At 42.4% G+C, this 27,963-nt stretch overlaps 1 protein-coding gene across 1 annotated transcript in view; it reads left to right on the top strand.

The window, feature by feature from the left end:
- echs1 (enoyl CoA hydratase, short chain, 1, mitochondrial) overlaps positions 1–24,790 on the top strand; it is a 36,266-nt gene extending 11,476 nt beyond the window's left edge. Inside the window, exons 4-8 of the mRNA NM_001139656.1 lie at positions 21,680–21,779; positions 21,861–21,965; positions 22,154–22,273; positions 23,997–24,064; positions 24,205–24,790. Of these exons, the coding sequence (NP_001133128.1) occupies positions 21,680–21,779; positions 21,861–21,965; positions 22,154–22,273; positions 23,997–24,064; positions 24,205–24,270 (459 nt within the window). The 3' untranslated portion in view covers positions 24,271–24,790. The remainder of the gene's footprint in view (positions 1–21,679; positions 21,780–21,860; positions 21,966–22,153; positions 22,274–23,996; positions 24,065–24,204) is intronic.
- Positions 24,791–27,963: the final 3,173 nt, after the last annotated feature.

The following is a 27,963-nucleotide window of genomic DNA, read 5'->3' as shown; positions in this document are numbered from 1 at the left end:
CTGGTCACTGTGCAAAGGTTGAGAGTTACGCCACATTTCTTTCTATTATGCTAGAAATTGTTGTAAATGTAATCTATGTGCCTGTGCACATGTATGCATGTTCAGCTACACTGCGTGCACAATTATTAGGCAAATTGTATTCCTCGGGATTCATTTTATTGTTGAACAAACAATGCTCTCAGTCAATCAAAAATGTTATTGAACCTCAAATCTGAATGTTATTCACTATTAGTGTGCACAATTACTAGGCAACTAAATTACACAAATCATTTCTCTCAACTCACTTGTTTATTCTCAATTTTTAGAAAAATATTCAGTGACCAATATAGCCACCCTTATTTTCAATAACTGCCATGAGCCTTCCCTCCATGGAGTCTGTCAGTTTCTTGATCTGTTCGCAATCAATTTTCGCTGAAGCAGCAACCACAGCCTCCCAAATGCTGTTCAAAAAGGTGTATTGTCTTCCATCACTGTAAATCTCACGTTTGAGAAGGGCCCACAAGTTCTCAATAGGATTTAAGTCAGGTGATGAAGGGGGCCAGGTCATTATTCAGGCATCTTTGAGGCCCTTGCTGGCTAGCCAAGCAGTGGAGTACTTGGATGCATGTGATGGAGCATTGTCCTGCATAAAGATCATGGCCTTCTAGAATGCTGAGGACTTCTTCCTGTACCACTGTTTGACGAAAGAATCTTCCAGAAACTGGCAGTAGGTTTGGGAGTTGAGTTTCAGTCCATTTTCAACCCGAAAAGGTCCAACTACCTCATCCTCAATGATAGCAGCCCATACCAGTACCCCTCCTTCACCTTGCTGGCACCTGACTCAAAGTGGTGCCCTGTGTCCATTACTGATCCAGCCACGGGCCCATCCATTTGGTCCATCAAGAGTCACTTTCATTTCATCTGTCCATAAAACCTTTGAAAAATCTGTCTTCAGGTATTTCTTTGCCCAATCTTGACGCTTCAACTTGTGAATCTTATTCAGTGGTGGTCTTGTTTCAGTCTTCTTGACCTTGGCCATGTCTCTGACCTTGTACTTCTGAACACTCCAGGTAGGTTGCAGTTCTGGAATACGGTGGCACTGGAGGATAATGGGTTCCTGGTAGTTTGACGTTTAATTCTTCTCAAGTCTTTTGCAGTTAATTTGCGCCTTTTCTTCCCCATGCGGTTTTTGCGCCCCAGTTGACTATTCGCAACAAAACGTTTGAATGTCCGGTGGTCACACCTCAATAGTTTAGCTTTTTAAAGAGGGTCGCATCCGTCTGAAAGGCATTTTACATTTTTGGCTTTTCAGTGTCAGTTAAATTTCTTTTTTGCCCCATTTTACCTGAGGTAATGAGGCTGCCTAATAATTATGCACACCTTGATATAAGGTGTTATTCACTTTCGCCACACCCTCCCTTATTACGCAAATACATATCACCTGAAAATGATTAAATCCAATAAGCATTCAAGTTTATATGGTTTGGAGTTCGAAAATGTGAATAGAAACAATGATAAGATCAGAACACTCAATTGCCTAATAATTGTGCACTCAGTGTAGTCTACCCTAATGTTGATGTTCTGCTGGCACAGTTCAGCTGTCATTCAAACTGTACAATAGATTATTATGTATTTATTTTAGTCTTACAGACAATACCGTGTGGTGCCTGGCCTTCTTCCTGGAGTGGATTCTAGATACTGAAACAGAATCCCTTTGCCTGCCTGTGTCATTATAGCAGAACTGTAGGCCGTGAACTGTATCCCTCGAGGGATTAGACATTACGCTGGATTTCAAGCAGTATTCCCTGAACTTTAGTACGCTTATCATACTGTATGTTTCTTTGTGAATGGCAATTTCATCTTGACTAGTATAGATTTTTACACCAGATAATGTGGTTTAACCACAGATTTATGGTATCCATTAACTGGGAGTTATGGAGCACAGAGAATTTTCGACCAACCATAGCGATGCCGTCTTGGTCCTCGATTCAGGGAAACAAGAGTCTCATAAAATGTCTGTGTCCAGTTGCAAGGGGTCAGTTTGAATTTAGAAAAAGCTCTGTTATTAAAATACTTGTTTTGCTCCATGAAGCAATCCAACAATGTGTACGCTGCCATCTTGTCTATTTCAAGTCTTCTCAATGATCGAGACAGCCCTTACCGCAAAAATAGGCTTGTGGCAAGCTCATTTTTTTCATATGCAAATTCGTTTTTCTGGCAAACTGTTGTGGTAAATTTGAAGCCCTTTATGAACTTCTGACAAACAATTTTGGGAATCTTGTGGCGAACATTCTGTTTGCTGCAAACTCAGTATGAATATGCACATTAGATCAGGTTTTTGATTACTGTGTGTTAAACAACTTTGAAATGTATCTACAGCAACCAAATCGCATAACTTTTTAAATGAAGTCACTTCACAGAGAAAAAAAATGTATACTAAACAACATGTATTCAATGTCTTTAACAGACAAAAATAAATCCAATACAACTTGAAGTCATCAGCATGGTAATGAAGAAAAATAGCAAAGACTGGATATTTATCAACAAAAAATTTTTTGGTGGCTACAACATTTAATTGTGAGAAATGTGAACACTGTGTGGATGTTGACCTTAGGATGTTTAAAGGGACAACTACAGAATTATGTACATGAGCCAAGTGATAACTGAGCAATATATTAACCAAGGGAAGTTTATAAGATAATGAACACAATTTTAATAATTAAAACAAACTAAATCAAACCCAGTTCAGAACTATTGACTTTTTGAGTGAACTTTGGCAATGGTAGGCCCTGGGAATATTCTTCGTCCAATGCTTGTTGAATGCATGGACTGAAACAATCAGAAAACAAAACAAAATTAGGATATTAAAAACAATTACTGAAAACAATTTATTTTGGCATCTTAAAATGTAGAAATTGAGTTATGCATAGTATGGCAATTCATTTTATTTTTCCCAAATGAATTAATGTTACAAAAAAATGCTGTGTTTTAAAACTAACCCAATTTTGTAATTCCAACAACAGGGAAAGCATGCGGTTTATTAGGCTACAGATTAAATAAATTATGAACTTCATAGGACGGTGAATGTGCAAGGTGATGAGCTTATTCTGGTGACATGATGATCGATGCTTGGCTGCCGTTTGACACATACAAATAATATTGCTCTTATCCATAATAATCTCAATGTTGGCTAGAGACATGTGCCAAGACCAGAGTGGGCACATTTACTTTCTGAATGCACTGTATATAGTTTTCAGACCCGTTGATTTATTTTTTTTACACACAATAATGACAAGGCGACAACAGGTAATTTTTTTGGGGCCAATTTATTACAAATATATATTTTTTTTTACAGACGTTTTCAGACCCTTTACTATGAGACTCGAAATTAAGCTCAAGTGCATTAATTTTCCATTGCTCATCCTTGAGATGTTTCTACAACTTGATTGGAGTCCACCTGTGGTCAATTAAATTGATTGGACATGATTGGGAAAGTCACACACCTGTCTATATAAGGTCCTACAGTTGACAGTGCATGTCAGAGCAAAAACCAAGCCATGAGGTCAAAGGAATTGTTTGTAGAACTCCGAGACAGGATTGGGTCGAGGCACAGATCTGGGGAAGGGTACCAAAACATTTCTACAGAACTGAAGGTCCCCAAGAACACAGTGGCCTCCATCATTCTTAAATGGAAGTTTGGAACCGCCAAGACTCTTCCTAGAGCTGGCTGGCTGCCCAGCCAAACTGAGCAATCGGGGGAGAAGGGCCTTGGTCCGGGAGGTGACCAAGAACCAAAAGTTCACTGTGACAGAGCTGCAGAGTTCCTCTATGGAGATGTGAGAACCTTCCAGAAGGACAACCATCTCTGTAGCACTCCACCAATCAGGCCTTTATGGTAGAGTGGCCAGACGGAAGCAATTACTCAGTAAAAGGCACATGGCAGCTCGCTTGGAGTTTGCCAAAAGGCACTTAAAGGACTCTCAGACCACGAGAAACAAGATTCTCTGGTCTGATCAAGCCAAAATTGAAGTCTTTGACCTGAATGCCAAGCGTCACGTCTGGAGGAAACCTGACAGCGTCCCTACGGTGAAGCATGGTGGTGGCAGCATCATGCTGTGGGATTGTTTTTCAGCAGCGGGGACTGGGAGACTAGTCAGGATCGAGGCAAAGATGAACGGAGCAAAGTACAGTGAGATCCTTGATGAAAACCTGCTCCGGAGCGCTCAGGACACTATGCACACAGCCAAGACAGTGCAGGAGTGTCTCAGGGACAACTCTCTGAATGTCCTTGAGTGGCCCAGCCAGAGCCAAGACTTGAACCCGATCAAACATCTCTGGAGAGACCTGAAAATAGCTGTGCAGCGACACTCCCAATCCAACCTGACAGAGCTTGAGAGGATCTGCAGAGAAGAATGGGAGGAACTCCCCAAATACAGGTGTGCCAAGCTTGTAGCATCATACCCAAGAAGACTCGAGGCTGTAATTGCTGTCAAAAGTGCTTCAACAAAGTACTGAGTAAAGGGTCTGAATACTTATGTAAATAACAATCTGTAGAGTTAAAAAAAATATATATTTGTACATGGGAATATAAAGTTATTTTTATGTGCACTACGTCACCACGCACAGCCTTTTATCCGCAAAAAGTCAGTTTTGGGAAAATTCAGATTTTAGAATATTCACATGAAAATCTGTCGCAAATTGGATGGAAACCTACCTAATGTCTTGGAGTGTGCAGTTATGCATAACAGATTTTGGAAGGCTGTTCCTTTCATTCAAGGTTTACAAGATGTAATCTAATTTCGCCATCAATCTGCCTATGCCTATCCACTATTTAAACTTACAGGCTGCAAGTAAATTAAGGACTTTCTGGTCTCATTGAAGCTGGGTCGAAATGTCTTCCTACCTATCTTGTAGACTGGTGTTGGGAGGACCACTGGCAGAAGTTTTAAAGCGATGTCATCTTGTGTGTCTGGAGAGAAGAATGTTTAGTGAATAACTTTGTTTCATCTGAGTCACCACCAGCAGGGTCATTTCAAACTATACCTGCATTTCAAAGAGAAGACCTTGGGCCTGCTTCTCTCTGGACTGGTGAAGCAAAGTATTTTTTTTATTTTTTATTTTATTTTTTTGTCCTTGTAGACTGCGATCCAGTTATCAGTGTGTTACCCTGAGCAGTCTGGGTTTAAAATGTAGAATTCCTGATTAATCTATAGTTAAGCAGACAATTACTTTTTTATTTTTTTACAAACAAAACCTTAAAGTGACAAAAATAATAGACAACTTAACATTTACATAGTGTACAAAATTTATGTCATTTGTCACACACTTGCTCAGATCCACATGTTCTCACCGTATTTACACCCAATGCTGTTTCTTGTGAGACTCCCCTTATGACTTCAAATTGTGTTATGTTGTAGCCAAACAATTACTTTTCCATTGAAAAGAATCACTAGTCTGGGTAACACCTAACTCTTGAAGTCCTCCTGACTTCAGAGTCTGGAATGACTCTGATGTTGTCGGCACAATGCGTCAATAATACAATTATGTGCTTTTACTGGTTGGCTCTCCTGGCTCTCCTGTGTCTTTCTCACTCAAACACCCATTCTATTACAATGGTATGATTTTCAAATCCAAACAATGAGAGGTCTCAACCCCGAGAGGAAAAAAACGAACATTTGAGAAAACCAATCAAACCCTATCGCACATTTTATTGGCGAATATTGCATTAATAGACCAATGGGGTCACAGCTCTCCCTGCGCTGTGAGTCACATGGGTCGCGTCAGCCAGGCTAGTTAATCACAACAGAATAAAATTAAAGTCTTACGTTTAATGCCTGGAGGATCCAGCAGACGCGGATTCTCTCAGACTATCTCAACTGTCTTGACCCCATTCTGTCTGGTCCACTGAGTCCTCTGGATCGCGCTCTCCTTCATGTTCTCCGCAACCTGGTTTGATGGCCAGATGTTGTTCGGCCACTTGGTCATCTAGGCTGACCTCTCACATTTGACTCTGTTGTGAGCACAAAGTATTCAATGTATTATAAATGTATTTTAACAATCAGTTTTCAAAATACACAACAAGTCTTTCAACATGTACCTGTCCACAGTCCTATGTATTTGTGTGTGTTCCGAGGACCTCCCCTCGTGTATAAAAAAAAGGTGGCGTTTACAGAATACTGTAAACTTTGCTGGCTCAGGGATTCGAACCAGCAACCTATCATTTACTGGCCCAACGCTCTTAATCGTTAGGCTTAACCACTGGGGGGAGATTTTAAGGGATAGTTTCTAAATTAAATATTTTGAGGGAAGGGTTGGTAAGCCAGGTCAAATGGTTGAACAAAGGCAAGGAGTGAGGAAAGATAAAAATGAATAGGGGCAGCAGTACCTTCGGGGTTAGAAAGGCAGGCTGATATTCAAACCCCCAAGCTGCCTGCGAGGAAATCTGCACGGAGTGATCCGCAGCCAGAAGCTTACCAGCTACAATGTTTTTGTATACTACCTACTGCTGTTGTGCTCTTGAGCAAGGCACTTTACCCCTAAAGTGCCCATGAGCGGCTCTCAGACTGTGATGTGTGTGTCAGGTCGATCACTGTGACAGAATATCTGTGCAAATGACCAATAAAGCAAGTATGGTTTAATGAAGACTATCTATGATACAGTAGCTGTGCATGTAATGTATCTAGTCCCAAAGTGGCTGCATGGTTCTAAGAGGCTCTGGTGAAGTTAAGTCTTTCAAGTTGCCACTGGTATCTTATTTAGCCCACTAACTTAGCTAACGAGTGAAACAGTGTCCAAGACGGTCTAGAAGAAGTGTCAGACTTAGCTAGCTACCGTTACACCGACATAGCTAGCTTAGACAAACGTTGACCAAAACCGTACATTTAGTTACACTACCGTTCAAAAGTTTCGGGTCACTCTAGGAATGTCCTTGTTTTTTAAATAAATAAATATATATATATATATATTTTAAATAACATCAAGTTGATCAGAAATACAGTGTAGACATTGTTAATGTTGTAAATGACTATTGTAGCTGGAAACGGCTGATTTAAAAAAAATTATGATAATAATAATTAAAATGAGTATCTACATAGGCGTACAGAGAACCATTATCAGCAAACATCACTCCTGTGTTCCAATGGCACGTTGTGTTAGCTAATCCAAGTTGTTCATTTTAAAAGGCTAATTGATCATTTAGGAAACCCTTTTGCAATTATGTTAGCACAGCTGAAAACTGTTGTCCTGATTTTAACCTCTAACAGCCAGTGTAATCCCGTGGCGCGTTATTCAAATACCTCCAAAAATGCAAAAACTTCAATTTTTCAAACATATGACTATTTTACACCATTTTAAAGACGAGACTCTCGTTAATCTAACCACACTGTCCGATTTCAAAAAGGCTTTACAACGAAAGCAAAACATTAGATTATGTCAGCAGAGTACCCAGCCAGAAATAATCAGCCACCCATTTTTCAAGCTAGCATATAATGTCACATAAACCCAAACCACAGCTAAATGCAGCACTAACCTTTGATCTTCATCAGATGACAACCCTAGGACATTATGTTATACAATACATGCATGTTTTGTTCAATCAAGTTCATATTTATATCAAAAACCAGCTTTTTACATTAGCATGTGACTAGCATGTGACTAGCATTCCCACCGAACACTGCCGGTGAATTTACTAAATTACTCACGATAAACGTTCACAAAAAGCATAAATTATTTTAAGAATTATAGATACAGAACTCCTCTATGCACTCGATATGTCCGACTTTAAAATAGCTTTTCGGTGAAAGCACATTTTGCAATATTCTCAGTAGATAGCCCGGCATCACAGGGCTAGCTATTTAGACACCCAGCAAGTTTAGCACTCACCAAAGTCAGATTTACTATAAGAAAAATGTTATTACCTTTGCTGTCTTTGTCAGAATGCACTCCCAGGACTTCTACTTCAATAACAAATGTTGGTTTGGTCCCAAATAATCCATTGTTATATCCAAATAGCGGCGTTTTGTTTGTGCGTTCAAGACACTATCCGAAAGGGTAAATAAGGGTGACGAGCATGGCGCAATTCGTGACAAAAAAATTCTAAATATTCCATTACCGTACTTCGAAGCATGTCAACCGCTGTTTAAAATCAATTTTTATGCCATTTTTCTCATAAAAAAAGCGATAATATTCCAACCGGGAATCTGCGTTTAGGTAAACAGACGAAAGAAAATAAAGCATGGGGTCGACTCGGGCACGCGCCTAAGCCCATAGTACTCTGATCGGCCACTTGCCAAACGCGATAGTGTGTTTCAGCCAGAGGCTGCCTCTATATCGTTCAGCTTTTTCCCGGGCTCTGAGAGCCTATGGGAGCCGTAGGAAGTGTCACGTTATAGCAAAGATCCTCAGACTTCAATAAAAAGAGCCAAGATAAACAACAACTTGTCAGACAGGCCACTTCCTGCATGGAATCTTCTCAGGTTTTGGCCTGCCATATGAGTTCTGTTATACTCACAGACACCATTCAAACAGTTTTAGAAACTTTAGGGTGTTTTCTATGCAAAGCCAATAATTATATGCATATTCTAGTTACTGGGCAGGAGTAGTAACCAGATTAAATCGGGTACGTTTTTTTTATCCGGCCGTGTCAATACTGCCCCCTAGCCCTAACAGGTTAAAGAAGCAATAAAACTGGCCCTTTTAGATTAGTTGAGTATCTGGAGCATCAGCATTTGGGTTCGATTACAGGCTCTGAAACTCGTCAGTCTATTATTTTTCTGAGAAATGAAGGCTATTCCATGTGAGAAATTGCCAAGAAACTGAAGATCTGGTACAACGCTGTGTACTACTCCCTTCACAGAACAGTGCAAACTGGCTCTAACCAGAATAGAAAGAGGAGTGGGAGGCCCCGGTGCACAACTGAGCAAGAGGAAGTACATTAGTGTCTAGTTAGAGAAACAGACGCCGAACAAGTCCTCAACTGGCAGCTTCATTAAATAGTACCCGCAAAACACAAGTTTCAACGTCAACAATGAAGAGGTGACTCCGGGATGCTGGCCTTCTTGTAAACTGTTTGCCACTAATGGCAATAAATGTTGCTGCCGCAGGTTTGCCACAGATTCAAATAGAAGAATCTTGAGAGAATTGTCTGCCAGAAAAAAACCTCTGGCGAACTGTTATTTTTGCCAATGATACACCACTAGTGGCAAACATTTAAAAACATATGGAAACATTTTGTGGCACACTATTTAGTTTGCAGCAAATTTGCCACAAACAGCAACAAATTCATTTTTGTAAGGGAGGTCTCTGTCATCATAACATGAAGCACTTTGGGGTGGACAACCACCTGTCTCGCTCAATGAGAAGACTTGAAATAGACAAGATGTGGGCAAAAATATTTGGGTAAATCACATTATCTGGTGTAATAATCTGTAGCTACAGTTCTGTGCACTTGTGTGTCTCTACACCAGAGACACACTCTGAAACACTGAACTTGTACTACATTGTTCATACAATTTTGTTTGTTTGTTGGTATGTTACTTTTACCATATAAAATGATTGTTGAATACCCAGTTCTCTTGAGTTAACATTGAATAATGTACACTCCCCTGCATTTTATTTGGATATCTGAATGTCTAGCATCTATTTGACGCAGAGCCCTGTACAGCTTATAGAAATATTCTGTGAACCCATAAAGGCAGACATATTTCGAAGACTGATAGAAAATCCATATTATCCATCTTTACAGTTGAAGTCGGAAGTTTACATACACTTAGGTTGGAGTCATTAAAACTCGTTTTTCAACCACTCCACAAATGTCTTGTTAACAAACTATAGTTTTGGCAAGTCGGTTAGGACATCTACTTTGTGCATGACACAAGTAATTTTTCCAACAATTGTTTACAAACAGATTATTTGTCTTATAATTCACTGTATCACAATTCCAGGGGGTCAGAAGTTTACATACACTAAGTTGACTGTGCCTTTAAACAGCTTGGAAAATTATGTCATGGCTTTAGACACTGCTGTTAGGCTAATTGACATCATTTGAGTCAATTGGAGGTGTACCTGTGGATGTATTTCAAGGCCTACCTTCAAACTCAGTGCCTATTTGCTTGACATCATGGGAAAATGAAAAGAAATCAGCCAAGACCTCAGGAAAAGGTACCACGTTGATCTGTACAAACAGTAGTTCAAACACCATGGGCCCACGCAACCATCATACCGCTCAGGAAGGAGACGCGTTCTGTCTCCTAGAGATGAATGTACTTTGGTGCGAAATGTGCAAATCAATCCCAGAACAACAGCAAAGGACCTTGTGAAGATGCTGGAGGAAACAGGTACAAAAGTATCTATATCCACAGTAAAACGAGTCCTATATCGACAACCTGAAAGGCTGCTCAGCAAGGAAGAAGCCACTGCTCCAAAACCGCCATAAAAAAGCCAGACTACAGTTTGCAACTGCACATGGGTACAAAGATCGTACTTTTTGTAGAAATGTCCTCTGGTCTGATGAAACAAAAATAGAACTGTTTGGACATAATGACCATCATTATGTTTGGAGGAAAAAGGGGGATGCTTGCAAGCTGAAGAACACCATCCCAACCGTGAAGCACGGGGGTAGCAGCATCATGTTGTGGGGTGCTTTGCTGCATTGGGGACTGGTGCTCTTCACAAAATAGATGGCATCATGAGGAATAAAAATTGTGGATATATTGAAGCAACATTTTACATTTAACATTTACATTTAAGTCATTTAGCAGACGCTCTTATCCAGAGCATACATACTTATACATGTTTTTTTCCAAGATGGCGTAGCAGTTCAGACGTCCTCTACCCTCCTCTTGTCGTGTCCCGTGTATATATATATTTACATGTTTTTTCTTCACTTATCTTTTTATATATATATATATATATTTTTTTTTAATTCTAAAAACTCAACCTCAAAGCACTCTCCTGCAACCCGTCTCACCAATTTAAAAAAGAAAGTATTATTTACCTCATCTGAATTCCACAACAGAAGCTAGCAAGAGGTTAGCCATTTTCACTGGCTAACGTTGAAGTTCAGCTAGCCACGGTTAGCTGTCCTCAGCTATCCATTAGCTCAAAGCTATCGCCAGTTTTTGTACAGCGTGACTCAGACCAGAGCATACCGGACCTATTCTCTCTCCTTTCCCCGATTTCTACCGCAGGCTCTGGACATTTACACCTGGATCTTGCAGCTAACTAGCTGCTACCTGAGTGACTATTGGCAACGTCGGTCACGGAATTAACACACATTATTACGGAGCTAGCCAGCTAGCCAGCTGAAGAGTTCCGTCAGCCACTCCTGGGCTATTCCTGAGCTAGCCAGCTGAAGTGTCTCCTGGGCTACAACTCACCTATCCTGACCCGTTTTACTGCCAATGCGGAGCCCCATCGGGTCTTCACGACTGGACCACCGACGTTATCTGCCCGAGGGAGTTATCCAACTGGCCCCTCCGTCGCGACGTAACCTGATCGCCCATCTGCGGCCCGCTAATCGTTAGCTGTCTTTTCGGCTGCGATCTGAATAGGTCTATCGGACACTTTTCTTGGGCCACTATAACTAACTATTTTGCCAACTTGGACTGGTCCCCCCTTCCACACGGAACCCCACTAACCCACAGACGGAAACGCACGAGGTGGCTAAAAACAGACCTCCCTCCCATCTTCCACCAGCTTGCTACCTACGGCCCGGCTAGCTGTCTGAATCTCACTGGACCCATCTGATCACTCGGCTAAGCTTGCCTCTCCTTAATGTCAATATGCCTTCTCCATTGCTGTTCTGGTTAGTGTTTATTGGCTTATTTCACTGTAGAGCCTCTAGCCCTGCTCATTATACCTTATCCAACCTCTCAGTTCCTCCACCCACACATGCTATGACATCTTCTGGTTTCAATGATGTTTCTAGAGACAATATCTCTCTCATAATCACTAAATGCCTAGGTTTACCTCCTCTGTACTCACATCCCACCATACCTTTGTCTGTACATTATACCTTGAAGCTATTTTATCGCCCCCAGAAACCTGCTCCTTTTTCTCTCTATTCTGGACGTCACAGACGACCAATTCTTATAGCTTTTAGCCGTACCCTCATACTTATTCTTCTCTGCTCCTCTGGGGATGTAGAGGTGAATCCAGGCCCTGCAGTGCCTGGCTCCACCTCTGCTGTTTTCAACCAAGATCTCAGCGATCACTGCCTCATTGCCTGCACCCGTAATGGGTCAGCGGTCAAACGACCTCCACTCATCACTGTCAAACGCTCCCTGAAACATTTCAACGAGCAAGCCTTTCTAATCGACCTGGCCCTGGTATCCTGGAAGGATATTGACCTCATCCCGTCAGTAGAGGATGCCTGGTTATTTTTTTTAAATGCCTTCCTCTCCATCTTAAATAAGCATGCCCCTTTCAAGAAATTTAGAACCAGGAACAGATATAGCCCTTGGTTCTCCCCAGACCTGACTGCCCTTAACCAACACAAAAATATCCTGTGGCGTTCTGCATTAGCATCGAACTGCCCCCGCGATATGCAACTTTTTAGGGAAGTTAGAAACCAATACACACAGGCAGTTAGAAACGCCAAGGCTAGCTTTTTCAAACAGAAATTCGCTTTGTGCAACTCCAACTCTAAAAAAGTTCTGGGACATTGTAAAGTCCATGGAGAATAAGAACACCTCCTCCCAACTGCCCACTGCACTGAGGATAGGAAACTCTGTCACCACCGATAAGCCCACTATAATTGAGAATTTCAATAAGCATTTTTCTACGGCTGGCCATGCTTTCCACCTAACTACCCCTACTGCATTCAACAGCACTGCACCCCCCAAAGCTACTCGCCCAAGCCTCCCCCATTTCTCCTTCTCCCAAATCCATTCAGCTGATGTTCTGAAAGAGCTGCAAAATCTGGACCCCTACAAATCAGCTGGGCTTGACAATCTGGACCCTTTCTTTCTAAAATTATCTGCCGAAATTATTGCAACCCCTATTACTAGCCTGTTCAACCTCTTTCGTGTCGTCTGAGATTCCCATAGATTGGAAAGCAGCTGCTGTCATCCCCCTCTTCAAAGGAGGTGACACTCTTGACCCAAATTGCTACAGACCTATATCCATCCTACCCTGCCTTTATAAAGTCTTCGAAAGCCAAGTCAACAAACAGATTACCGACCATTTCGAATCCCACCGCACCCTCTCCGCTATGCAATCTGGTTTCAGAGCTGGTCATGGGTGCACCTCAGCCACGCTCAAGGTCCTAAACGACATCGTAAGCGCCATCGATAAGAAACAATACTGTGCTGCCGTATTCATTGACCTGGCCAAAGCTTTTGACTCTGTTAATCACCACATCCTCATCGGCAGACTCAGTAGCCTTGGTTTCTCAAACGATTGCGTCGCCTGGTTCACCAACTACTTCTCTGACAGAGTTCAGTGTGTCAAATCGGAGGGCCTACTGTCTGGACCTCTGGCAGTCTCTATGGGGGTACCACAGGGTTCAATTCTTGGGCCAACTCTTTTCTCTGTATACATAAATGATGTCGCTCTTGCTGCTGGTGAATCTCTGATCCACCTCTACGCAGACGACACCATTCTGTACACTTCTGGCCCTTCTTTGGACACTGTGTTAACAACCCTCCAGACGAGCTTCAATGCCATTCAACTCTCCTTCCGTGGTCTCCAACTGCTCCTAAACACAAGTAAAACTAAATGCATGCTCTTCAACCGATCGCTGCCTGCACCTGCCCGCCTGTCCAGCATCACTTCTCTGGACGGTTCTAACTTAGAATTTGTGGACAACTACAAATACCTAGGTGTCTGGTTAGACTGTAAACTCTCCTTCCAGACTCACATCAATCATCTCCAATCCAAAGTGAAATCTCGAATTGGCTTCCTATTTCGCAACAAAGCATCCTTCACTCATGCTGCCAAACACACCCTCGTAAAACTGACCATCCTACCAATCCTCGACTTCGGCGATGTCATTTACAAAATAGCTTCCAATACCGTACTCAACAAGCTGGATGCAGTCTATCACAGTGCCATCCGTTTTGTCACCAAAGCCCCATATACTACCCACCACTGCGACCTGTACGCTCTCGTTGGCTGGCCTTCGCTTCATAATCGTCGCCAAACACATTGGCTCCAGGTCATCTACAAGACCCTGCTAGGTAAAGTCCCCCCTTATCTCCGCTCACTGGTCACCATAGCAGCACCCACCTGTAGCACGCGCTCCAGCAGGTATATCTCTCTGGTCACCCCTAAAGCCAACTCCTCCTTTGGTCGTCTCTCCTTCCAGTTCTCTGCTGCCAATGACTGGAACGAACTACAAAAATCTCTGAAACTGGAAACACTTATCTCCCTCACTAGCTTTAAGCACCAGCTGTCAGAGCAGCTCACAGATCACTGCACCTGTACATAGCCCATCTATAATTTAGCCCAAACTACTACCTCTTCCCCTACTGTATTTATTTATTTTATTTATTTTGCTCCTTTGCACCATATTATTTATATTTTATCTCTGAACTTTCTTCAAACTACAAATCTACCATTCCAGTGTTTTTCTTGCTATACTTTATTTACTTTGCCACCATGGCATTTTTTTGCCTTTACCTCCCTTATCTCACATCATTTGCTCACATTGTATATAGTCTTATTTTTTTTATTTTTTTTATTCTACTGCATCATTGATTGTATGTTGTTTTACTCCATGTGTAACTCTGTGTTTTTGTATGTTGTCGAACTGCTTTGCTTTATCTTGGCCAGGTCGCAATTGTAAATGAGAACTTGTTCTCAACTTGCCTACCTGGTTAAATAAAGGTGAAATAAATAAAAAATAAATAAAATAAAGAGCGACTTACAAATTGGTGCATTCACCTTATAATATCCAGTGGAACAACCACTTTACAATAGTGCATCTAAATCTTTTAAGGGGGGGGGTTAGAAGGATTACTTTATCCTATCCCAGGTATTCCTTAAAGAGGTGGGGTTTCAGGTGTCTCCGGAAGGTGGTGATTGACTCCGCTGTCCTGGCGTCGTGAGGGAGCTTGTTCCACCATTGGGGTGCCAGAGCAGCGAACAGTTTTGACTGGGCTGAGCGGGAACTGTGCTTCCTCAGAGGTAGGGAGGCGAGCAGGCCAGAGGTGGATGAACGCAGTGCCCTTACATCTCAAGACATCAGTCAGGAAGTTAAAGCTTGGTCACAAATGGGTCTTCCAAATGGATAATGACCCCAAGCATACTTCCAAAGTTGTGGCAAAATGGCTTAAGGACAACCAAGTCAAGGTATTGGAGTGGCCGCAAAGCCCTGACTTCAATCCTTTGGAATATTTATGGGCAGAACTGAAAAAGCGTGTTTGAGCAAGGAGGCCTACAAACCTGACTCGGTTACACCAGATCTGTCAGGAGGAATGGGCCAAAATTCACCCAACTTATTGTGGGAAGCATGTGGAATGCTACCCAAAACGTTTCACCCAAGTTAAACAATGTAAAGGCAATGCTACCAAATACTAATTGAGTGTATGTAAACTTCTGACCCACTGGGAATGTGATGAAAGAAATAAAAGCTGAAATAATTATCTCTACTATTATTCTGGCATTTCACATTCTTAAAATAAAGTGGTGATCCTAACTGACCTAAGACAGGGAAGTTTTACTAAGATTAATTGTCAGGAATTGTGAAAAACTGAGTTTAAATGTATTTGGCTAGGGTGTATGTAAACTTCCGACTTCAACTGTATATTATGGTGCTTTTACATCAAGGTTCTCCTCTCCAACCCTCTTCCTTGAGAGCTACTGTCCTGTATCTCAGTGTTTCTCAAACTCTGTCCTGGGGCCCCCCTGGGTAAACATTTTGGGTTATGCCCTAGTACTACACAGCTGATTAAATAATCCATGCTTATGATGAGTTGGTTATTTGAATCCGCTGTGTAGTGCCAGGGCAAAAACAAAAATGTGTGTGCAGGACTAAGTTAGGGAAACCCTGCTGTAGGTTTTCACTCCAACCCTAATTTAGCACACCTGAGTCTAATAATTAGCTGGTTGACAAACTGAAACAGGTTAGTTACAACCTACAGGAGGGTAGCTATCCAGGAACAGGGTTGGAGACCCCTGTTCTACATGCTTATGCTGAGCCACACTGGCTGCTTTAACACACAGCCCAATTCTGATCTTTTTTACACTAATTGGTCTTAATCTGGGGTTGGCGCCGACAGATAGGGCAGCCATGCTTATAGCTCCTAAGCAACTTTGCACTATTTTGTTTTTTATGTGTTATTTCTTACATTATCAGCCCAGAATCTTTTGTGTGTTATTACATACAGCAGGGAAGAACATTTGGGTATCAGAGTAGCGGTAACTCACCAGCATTACGACCAGGAATTCGACTTTCCGGAATCGATCCTTTGTTCGTACCCCCCAGGGCAATTGAACGGCTACCCTGTAGCTCAGTTGGTAGAGCATGGTGTTTGCAACGCCAGGGTTGTGGGTTCGATTCCCACGGGGGGCCAGTACAAAAAAAAAAAATGTATGAAATGTAAATCGCTCTGGATAAGAGCGTCTGCTAAATGACTAAAATGTAAATGTAATTCCACATGCTGAGCCAAAACACCGCCGGCAGAGAGGAGGTATTCGGAGTATACTTCTTGTCTGACTCAGGAAGCGTGCACACCACCCACCGCTTCTAAGTATATTGCTCGCCTATGTTCAGTCTCTGGATAATGAAGTTGACGAGCTTAGAGCAAGGATCTCCTTCCAGAGACACATCAGGGATTGTAACATACTCTGTTTCACGGAAACATAGCTCTCTCGGGATATACTGTCTTCGTCCATATAGCCAGCTTGGTTCTCAGTTCATCGCGCAGACATGAATAAATATCTTCCTGGGAAGAAGGGTGGGGGTGTATGTTTCATGATTAACTACTCATGGTGTGATTGTGTTAACATACTGAAACTCAAGTCCTTTTGTTCAGCCCACCTAGAATACCTCACAATCAAATGCCGACCGTATTACCTCCCAATATAATTCGCTTTGGTTATAGTCACAGCCGTGTATATTCCCCCTCAAGCTGATACCACGACAGCCCTCAAAGAAATTCACTGGACATTATGCAAACTGGAAACCACATATCCTGAGGCTGCATTTATTGTAGCTGGGGATTTTAACAGAGCACATTTGTGGAAAACACTACCGAATTTCTATCAACACATTGACTGTAATACTCACACTGCTAAAACACTCGACCACTGCTACTCCAACTACCGGGATGCCTACAAGGCCCTCCGCCGCCCTCCCTTCGGCAAATCTGATCACGACTTCATTTTGCTCCTCCCTTCCTATAGGCAGAAACTCAAACGGGAAGTACCCGTTCAACACTGGTCTGACCAATCGGAATCCACGCTTCAAGATTTGTTTTGATCACGCGAACTCGGATATGTTTCAGGCAGCCTCTGAGAGAATAACATTGACGAATACACTGATATGGTAACGGAGTTCATCAGGAAGTGTATAGGAGATGTGGAACCCACTGTGACTATTAAAACCTACCCTAACCAGAAACCGTGGATAGATGGCCGCATTCGCGCCATTTGGCCACGCCAACGTTATTCTCATCTTTGTCCGCTACAATATTAAAACTTGGCCACACGGACAACATTCCCCATATCTGAAACTGTGGACATATTTAACCTCTCTGGGGAATGTGGGACGCCTGCGGGACACACTCGCCAACAGCCAGTGAAATAGCAGGACGCCAAATTCAAAACAACATAAATCTCATGATTCAAATTTCTCAAACATACAACTATTATATCCCATTTTAAAGATACACTTCTCGTTAATCCAACCACACTGTCCGATTTCAAAAAGGCTTTACGGCGAAAGCATAACATTAGATTGTTAGGACAGCGCCTAGACAAGAAAAACCACACAGCCATTTTCCAAGCAAGGAGAGGCGTCACAAAAACCCGAAATATAGCTAAGATTAATCACTAACCTTTGATGATCTTCATCAGATGGCACTCATAGGACTTCATGTTACACAATACATGTATGTTTTGCTCGATAAAGTTCATATTTATATCCATAAACCCCATTTTACATTGGCGTGTAATGTTCAGAAAGGTTTTGCCTCCCAAAACTTCCGGTGAATGAGCACATCAATTTACAGAAATACTCATCATAAACGTTGATAAAATATACAACTGTTATTCAAAGATTTATAGATACACTTCTCCTTAATGCAACCGCTGTGTCAGATTTCAAAAAAGCTTTACGGCGAAAGCAAACTTTGCAATAATCTGAGTACAGCGCTCTGACACCAAAAGAAGCCATACAGATACCCGCCATTTTGGAGTCAACAGAAGTCACAAATAACATTATAAATATTCACTTACCTTTGATGATCTTCATCGGAATGCACTTCCAGGAATCCCAGTTCCAGAATAAATGTTCGTTTTGTTCGATAAAGTTCATCTTTATGTCCAAATACCTCCATTTTGTTCGCGCGTTCAGTAGAGTAATCCAAATGCACTGTGCTCGCGCAGTTAGTTCAGACGAAAAGTCAAAGTTATATTACAATTCGTAGAAACATGTCAAACAATGTATAGAATCAATCTTTAGGATGTTTATATCATAAATCTTCCATAATATTCCAACCGGACGATTCCTTTGTCTTCAGAAATGAAAAGGAACACACCTAACTCTCACAGGAGCGCGCGAGATTGAGCTCATGTCATTTTCTCAGTCATCTGACTCCATATGCTCTTATTCTCTACCAATTCACAGTAGAAGCATGAAACAACGTTCTAAAGACTGTTGACATCTAGTGGAAGCCGTAGGAAGTGCAAAATGACCCCATTGACACTGTGTATTAGATAGGCAATCACTTGAAAAACTACAAACCTCAGATTTCCACACTTCCTGGTTGGATTTCTTCTCAGATTTTTGCCTGCCGTATGAGTTATGTTATACTCACAGACATCATTCAAACAGTTTTATAAACTTCAGAGTGTTTTCTATCCAAATCTACTGATAATATGCATATCCTACCTTCTGGGCCTGAGTAGCAGGCAGTTTACTACAGGCACGCTTTTCATCCGGACACCAAAATACTGCCCCCTACCCCGATGAAGTTAAGAGATCTTAAAGCACACCTTTTTAGGTTTGCTTAACCTTAGGGTGATTTTTAGTTGTTCAGTTTGTATCATTCTTTAGTTTTTTATTTTATGTTTGTGTAGTAAATATTTAACATTTTATTTTTTTATTTTTTTTTTTCCTGTAACGCGCATTGCATTCCATGTCTGAAATGTGCTATAAATACAGCTTGATTTGATCCAGTGTGTTTTGTGTGGGAGGAAGCAGCAGCAGCAGCAGAGATCACAACCACGGGAGCATTCTAAAGAAATTATGGGGCTTTTATCAGTTTCTTAACTCAGAGGCGCATCCTCGCAAGACTTCCGGGAACACTAGCAAAACAGACCCAACAGACCACGCTGGGGTTAGTGAAGTCAATGCGAGAAGGGAAAAACTCTTCCTTAATTGTACATTTTCTCTAAATTGAAAGGCACAACCTTACACTACATGACCAAAAGTATGTGGACACCTGCTCGTCGAACATTTCATTCCAAAGTCATTGGCATTAATATGGAGTTGGTCCCCCCTTTGCTGTTATAACAACCTCCACTCTTCTGGGAAGGATTTTCACGAGATCTTGGAACATTGTTGCAGGGACTTAGCTACAAGCATTAGTGAAGTCGGGCACTGATGTTGGGCGATTAGGCTTGGCTCGCAGTCGGCGTTCCAATTCATCCCATAAGTGTTTGATGGGGTGGAGGTCAGAGCTCTGTGCAGGCCAGTCAAGTTCTTCCACACCGATCTCAACAAACCATTTCTGTATAGACTTTGCGTTGTGCACGGGGGCATTGTCATGCTGAAACAGCAAAGGGTCTTCTCCAAACTGTTGCCACAAAGTTGAAAGCAAAAAATCATCTAAAATGTCATTGTATGCTGTAGCGTTAAGATTTCCCTTCACTGGAACTAAGGGGCCTAGCCCGACCCATGGAAAAACAGCCCCAGACCATTATTCCTCCTCCACCAAACTTTACAGTTGGTACTATGCATTGGGGCAGGTAGCGTTCTACTAACATCTACCAAATCCAGATTTGTCCGTCGAACTGCCAGATGGTGAAGCATAATTCATCACTCCAGAGAACGCATTCCACTGCTCAAGAGTCGAAGGGCGAGCTTTAAACCACTCCACCCGAAAGCTGGCATTGCGCATGGTGATCTTAGGCTTGTGTGTGTGCGGCTGCTCACCCATGAAAACCCATTTCATGAAGCTCCCGACTAACAGTTATTGTGCTGATGTTGCTTCCAGAGGCAGTTTGGAACTCGGTAGTGAGTGTTGCAAATTAGGACATACATTTTTATGCGCTTCAGCACTCGACGGTCCCGTTCTGTGTGCTAGTGTGGCCTACCACTTTGCGGCTGAGACGTTGTTGAAATTTGACAAACTGATGTGTTGGAAAGGTGGCATCCTATGACGGTGCCATGTTGAAAGTCATTGAGCTCTTCAGTAAGGCCATTCTACTGCCAATGTTTGTCTATGGATATTGCCTGGCTGTGTGCTGGATTTGATACACCTGTCAACAAAGGTGTGAGACAAACATGAGCTTTGCTAGCTAATGTTGCGATGACATCACCTACAAGTGTAAATAAGGTATTTCTATTGGAGAAGCGGTTTTAGCCTGTTTATTTTATTATATATAGATTTTTAGGGAGCATATCAGCATTAATATTGCAGATACATTGTGGCTTCTATCAATGTAATTGTCTGCATCATTTCCCCCAAAAATGTGTAAAAGTGTTTTAAAAAAAGTATAATTCTAACATATTTTCCTTCTTTATAATTTTCTCCTAACCCTACCACCCCTCCCCTAATTGGAGTAAACAAATTAAAAATATTTTTCTTATTTTTTTTCTTCTTAACACCCCCCTAATTGGAGTAAACTAATTGACAACAAACAATACTTCCATTTCCAGCTTTCACATACTACATACATTTCACGGACAGTATATTTTACATGAATTATCTTTTTTTGTTTTTAGTCCCAGCCTTCAGCTACCCTGTCTTTGCTTTTACTGTCAGTAGCACAACAGTCTCAGAAATCCCAGACCAAGGGCAACACCACTTCTAATGGCCACTTCTAATGTCGATATTTTTTTTGGGGGGGTGGTTGCTCTTCAGACAGAGAACTCCGACACAATCACGATTTTAGGTAGGAGGGGGTTAAAAATAATCCCCTCGGAAACATGACGGAGGTAGACACAAGCTTGATACGCAAACGTCAATGGTGCAAACAAACTACTTACTTTGCGAAATACACTAATTGAAAATATCCTCTGCGAGCTCCATCTAGCTACAGTAGCTACCGGAAATATTTACGGCAGGACGTCAATGGATAGAGCTCTGGACGAGTTTTCGGCGCACGTCACAACTCTGCCCTTTCCTCTTTGCCAAACTTACTTTGTACAGACAGACGTGTATGCTGAAACATTGGCACATTGTGGGAGGTAGTCTGTATAGCGAGACTAGTACCACAGCTTGGTTTTGTGTGTGTGTGTGTGTGTGTTAATGGTGTGTGGGTTAACATTATTTCTGTGTGCCTCTCTCTCGCTCCATGTATTTTTCTCTAGTTGGGGGGAGGCTGTGAGCTTGCTATGATGTGTGACATCATCTTTGCTGGAGAGAAGGCTCAGTTTGGACAGCCTGAGATCCTTTTGGGAACAATCCCAGGTACCACTAATCCCTGATCTATGTGGATTGAAAATAGTTCAGTCTGTCTGTTGGTCTGTAGATTAACTGTACTGTGCGTAGGTGCTGGTGGTACTCAGAGACTGACAAGGGCAGTGGGGAAATCTCTCGCCATGGAGATGGTACTGACTGGAGACAGGATCACAGCACAGGAGGCTAAGCAGTCAGGTATCACACACACAAACCTCACATTATACATGCAAAGGAGGGTAAACAGTCAGGTAACTCACAGACACATACACAGAAGGTTAAACAGTCAGGTAATTTGCACGTAAGCCACACACAGGAGGCTAAGTAGTCAGATAATACGCACAAACCTCACATTATACACACACTTACCATGCTCTCTCTCTTAGGTCTGGTGAGTAAGATCTGTCCAGTAGACCAATTGGTGTCAGAAGCTATTAAATGTGGGGAGAAGATTGCTGCCAACTCCAAGATCGTGTCTGCCATGGCTAAAGAGGCCGTCAACGCAGGTTAGAGAGCTGATCTCATTTTTACATATTTAATAAACCCTTCTCTGACCCTACAATGGTATGTGAGATGTTTAGATATTTCATGTTTTGTGAACTTGATAAAAAAATATATATATATATATACTTTTTTCTTTACATAGTTGAATGTGCTGACAACAAAATCACACTAAAATAATCAATGGAAATCCAATTTATCAACCCATGGAGGTCTGGATTTGGAGTCACACTCAAAATTAAAGTGGAAAACCACACTACAGGCTGATCCAACTTTGATGTAATGTTCTTAAAACAAGTCAAAATGAGGCTCAGTAGTGTGTGTGGCCTCCACGTGCCTGTATTCACCTCCCTACAATGCCTGGGCATGCTCCTGATGAGGTGGCGGATGGTCTCCTGAGGGATCTCCTCCCAGACCTGGACTAAAGCATCCGCCAACTCCTGGACAGTCTGTGGTGCAACGTGGCGTTGGTGGATGGAGCGAGACATGATGTCCCAGATGTGCTCAGTTGGATTCAGGTCTGGGGAACGGGCGGGCCAGTCCATAGCATCAATGCCTTCCTCTTGCAGGAACTGCTGACACACTCCAGCCACATGAGGTCTAGCATTGTCTTGCATTAGGAGGAACCCAGGGCCAACCGCACCAGCATATGGTCTCACAAGGGGTCTGAGGATCTCATCTCAGTACCTAATGGCAGTCAGGCTACCTCTGGCGAGCACATGGAGGGCTGTGCGGCCCCCCAAAGAAATGCCACCCCACACCATGACTGACCCACCGCCAAACCGGTCATGCTGGAGGATGTTGCAGGCAGCAGAACGTTCTCCACGGCGTCTCCAGACTCTGTCACGTCTATCACATGCTCAGTGTGAACCTGCTTTCATCTGTGAAGAGCACAGGGAGCCAGTGGCGAATTTGCCAATCTTGCCAATCTTGGTGTTCTCTGGCAAATGCCAAACGTCCTGCACGGTGCTGGGCTGTAAGCACAACCCCCACCTGTGGACGTTGGGCCCTCATACCACCCTCATGGAGTCTGTTTCTGACCGTTTGAGCAGACACATGCACATTTGTGGCCTGCTGGAGGTCATTTTGCAAGGCTCTGGCAGTGCTCCTCCTGCTCCTCCTTGCACAAAGGCGGAGGTAGCGGTCCTGCTGCTGGGTTGTTGCCCTCCTACGGCCTCCTCCACGTCTCCTGATGTACTGGCCTGTCTCCTGGTAGCGCCTCCATGCTCTGGACACTACGCTGACAGACACAGCAAACCTTCTTGCCACAGCTCGCATTGATGTGCCATCCTGGATGAGCTGCACTACCTGAGCCACTTGTGTGGGTTGTAGACTCCGTCTCATGCTACCACTAGAGTGAAAGCACCGCCAGCATTCAAAAGTGACCAAAACATCAGCCAGGAAGCATAGGAACTGAGAAGTGGTCTGTGGACACCACCTGCTGAACCACTCCTTTATTGGGGGTGTCTTGCTTATTGCCTATAATTTACACCTGTTGCCTATTCCATTTGCACAACAGCATGTGAAATTTATTGTCAATCAGTGTTGCTTCCTAAGTGGACAGTTTGATTTCACAGAAGTGTGATTGACTTGGAGTTACATTGTGTTGTTTAAGTGTTCCCTTTGTTTTTTTGAGCAGTGTATATATAAATGTATGAATTATCTCAGTCTTTTATTGCTTTAGTTGTATTGATTAATGCAAGATCTAACGTGTGTGTTGGTGTGTAGCCTACGAGCTGACGCTGGCTGAAGGGAATCGTCTGGAAAAGAGGTTATTTCACTCTACCTTCGCCACGGTCAGTCAATCTACTGATGTTCTCTTATTCAGATCAACTGTTTTCTTAGGAAGCTCCTTTTGGCATAACCTGGTCGTACATGCCACCGTTTCTCAGGTGTGTTCTGTGTGTACTCACTGACATTGTGTTCCCTACAACAGGAGGATCGTAAGGAGGGCATGACCGCGTTTGTGGAAAAGAGAAAGGCCAATTTCAAGGACCAGTAGAGGAGCGAACACAAAACCCAACAGACCAGGATGTGAATCTCCGATCCAAGGGTTCCTGAAGGCTGTATCCTTACTTGATATCTTGACTCATGACTCTGATGTTGGCTTAGATGAGATTTAAGTAATCTGAACTGGAGATTATTGTGAAGATCAGACTTTTACATGTAGACCTTTAGTTAGGAATTAGCCCTGAATGACACCCGGACAGACAATTTAACAGACGCTCTTATCCAGAGCGATTTACTTGCCTTATCACGGTTTTATACCCTGTACGCAGACTGTGTTGTATGCTGTATGTGTGCAGTACAGTATAGTGTGTTTGTATGAAAGATGTTTTAGGTCATCGTCCATCATAGAAAAACAAATATCTTGTTGGGAGTAAATGGTAGAGGCCAAGCGATATCAGTCACAACCGCCAACACACACTAACACAGCCTTTTCACTGTCCAACTGAATCTCACATTTTCTAGAAAATAAATGTTTCCTGTGTACATTGTGCAAATAAAGCCGTAACAATGTATGTATCTGTCCATTTGAGTTATTCAATCAGTCATATTGTAGGCATTAAGAAGAATAAAGCAAAAATTCCTGTGTAAGATGCATTTTCAGTGGAGATCCATTTAGCATGCTTTTTAGTCCAGCAGTAGGTTTAATCTAGGTCCAGGAAACCAGCTGACAATGATCAGGTTTAATGTAACAATACCTTAATCTGTGTTTGGTGATAGACAGCTGTTAGTTTGATGAAATGTCTATTGGGAAATTACCACTAAATTTAATAGATGGAAGCGATGATATGATCTGTTTTGTTTCGTTGAGTTGTTTCTTTCTCGTGCAGTAACTGGAGGCAGCACATCCTATGCCCATCATATAAAATCATTTTACAGCCTGTGTTTTTAATGGCTGCTCAGTGAAACGACCTGTCCTGATTTGTCATAGACGCTTGCTAAAAACTTTAATGAGCAAGCCTTCCTTCATGAACTGGCCTCTGTAAATTGGTATAGAATCAGCTTGATCCCCTCTGTTGAAGACGCTTGGACCTTCCTTTTTGATATTTTCAGTGGTATTGTTAACAAACACGCCCCCATAAATAAAATGAGAATTAAAAACATGTTCAGCCCCTGGTTCGGCCGTGATCTTGCAGAGTTACTCCACCTCATGAATTGTATTTGGCGAAAGGCTCGGCACATGCATACTCAGGCTGACTGGCTATCGTTCAGGCAAATGAGAAATAAGTGCACTCAGGCTATCCGGAAGGCCAAAGTTAGTTACTTTAAGAAGCAGTTCTCTCTCAGTGGGTCTAATCCCAAGAAGTTCTGGAAAAAGACCGGTTAAAGACCTGGAGAATAAACCCTCCTCCTCACAGCTGCCCATGTCCCTTAATGTTGATGATGTGGTTGTTACTGACAAGAAGCACAAGTCTGAGCTCTTTAATCACCACTTCATTAAGTCAGGATCCCTATTTGACTCAGCCATGCCTCCTTGCCCGTCCAACATTTCCTCATCTCCCACCCCTTCTAATGCGACTATCCCCCATGCTTCTCCCTCTTTTTCCCCTGTCCCGCTACAAAGTTTTTCCCTGCAGGCAGTCACTGAGTCCGAGGTGCTAAAGGAGCTCCTTAAACTTGACCCCAAAAAAACATCTGGGTCAGATGGTTTAGACCCTTTCTTCTTTAAGGTAGCTGCCCCTATCATCGCAATGCCTATCTCCAACCTTTTTAACCTTTCTCTCCTTTCTGGGGAGGTTCCCATTGCTTGGAAGGCAGCCACAGTTCGTACTTTATTTAAAGGGGGAGATCAAGCTGATCCAAACTGTTATAGGCCTATTTCTATTTTGCCATGTTTATCAAAAGTGTTGGAAAAACTTGTCAATAATCAACTGACTGGCTTTCTTGATGTCTATAGTTTTCTCTCGGGTATACAATCTGGTTTCCGCTCAGGTTATGGATGTGTCACTGCAACCTGAAGAGGTCCTCAATGATGTCACCATTGCCCTTGATTCTAAGCAATATTGTGCTGCTATTTTTATTGACTTGGACAAAGCTTTTGATACGGTAGACCATTCCATTCTTATGGGCCGGCTAAGGAGTATTGGTGTCTCTGAGGGTCTTTGGCCTGGTTTGCTAACTACCTCTCTCAAAGAGTGTGGTGTATAAAGTCAGAAAATCTGCTGTCTCACCCACTGCCTGTCACCTAGGGAGTACCCCAAGGCTCGATCCTAGGCCCCACTCTCTTCTCAATTTACATCAACAACATAGCTCAGGCAGTAGGAAGCTCTCTCATCCATTTATATACAGAAGATAGTCTTATACTCAGCTGGCCCCTCCCCGGATTTTGTGTTAAATGCTCTACAACAAAGCTATCTTAGTGTCCAACAAGCTTTATCTACCCTTAACCTTGTTCTAAACACCTCCAAAACCAAGGTCATGTGGTTTGGTAAGAAGAATGTCCCTCTTCCCACAGGTGTTATTACTACCTCTGAGGGTTTAGAGCTTGAGGTAGTCACCTCATTCAAGTACTTGGGAATATGGCTAGACGGTGCACTGTCCGTCTCTCAGCACATATCAAAGCTGCAGGCTAAAGTTAAATCTAGACTTGGTTTCCTCTATCGTAATCGCTCCTGTTTCACCCCAGCTGCCAAACTAACCCTGATTCAGATGACCATCCTACCCATGCTAGATTACGGAGACGTAATTTATAGATCGGCAGGTAAGGTAAGGGTGCTCTCGAGCCATCAGATTTGCCATATAGGACACATCACTGCACTCTATACTCATCTGTAAACTGGTAATCTCTGTATACCCGTCACAAGACCCACTGGTTGATGTTTAAAATCCTCTTAGGCCTCACTCCCCAATATCTGAGATATCTATTGCAGCCCTCATTCTCCACATACAACACCCTTTCTGCCAGTCACATTCTGTTAAAGGTCCCCAAAGCACACACATCCCTGGGTCGCTCCTCTTTTCGGTTCACTGCAGCTAGCAACTGGAACGAGCTGCAACAAACACTCAAACTGGACAGTTTTATCTCAATCTCTTCGTTCAAAGGCTCAATCTAAAACTGGAAACACTTATCTCACTCACTAGCTTTAAGCACCAGCTGTCAGAGCAGCAAACAGATTACTGCACCTGTACATAGCCCATCTATAATTTATCCCAAACAACTGCCTCTTCCCCTACTGTATTTATTTATTTATTTATTTTGCTCCTTTGCACCCCATTATTTCTATTTCTACTTTGCACTTTCTTCCACTGCAAATCTACTATTCCAGTGTTTTACTTGCTATATTGTATTTACTTCGCCACCATGGCCTTTTTTGCCTTTACCTCCCTTATCTCACCTCATTTGCTCACTTTGTATATAGACTTATTTTTCTACTATATTATTGACTGTATGTTTGTTTTACTCCATGTGTAACTCTGTGTTGTTGTATGTGTCAAACTGCTTTGCTTTATCTTGGCCAGGTCGCAATTGTAAATGAGAACTTGTTCTCAACTTGCCTACCTGGTTAAATAAAGATTAAATAAAAAATAAATATAAAATGAAGGCCTGATTCACTCAGTCTCCTCTGAACAGTTCATGTTGAGATGTGTCTGTTACTTGAACTCTGAAGCATTTATTTGGGCTGCAATTTCTGAGGCTGGTAACTCTTATGAATTCATCCTCTGCAAATCAAATCAAATTTGATTTGTG

Source organism: Salmo salar, chromosome ssa18, assembly GCF_905237065.1.
Source record: "Salmo salar chromosome ssa18, Ssal_v3.1, whole genome shotgun sequence".
In the NCBI taxonomy this organism is placed as follows: domain Eukaryota; kingdom Metazoa; phylum Chordata; class Actinopteri; order Salmoniformes; family Salmonidae; genus Salmo; species Salmo salar.
The sequence above is the reverse complement of the archived record's forward strand: the minus strand, read 5'-3'. Positions and strand labels throughout refer to the sequence as shown.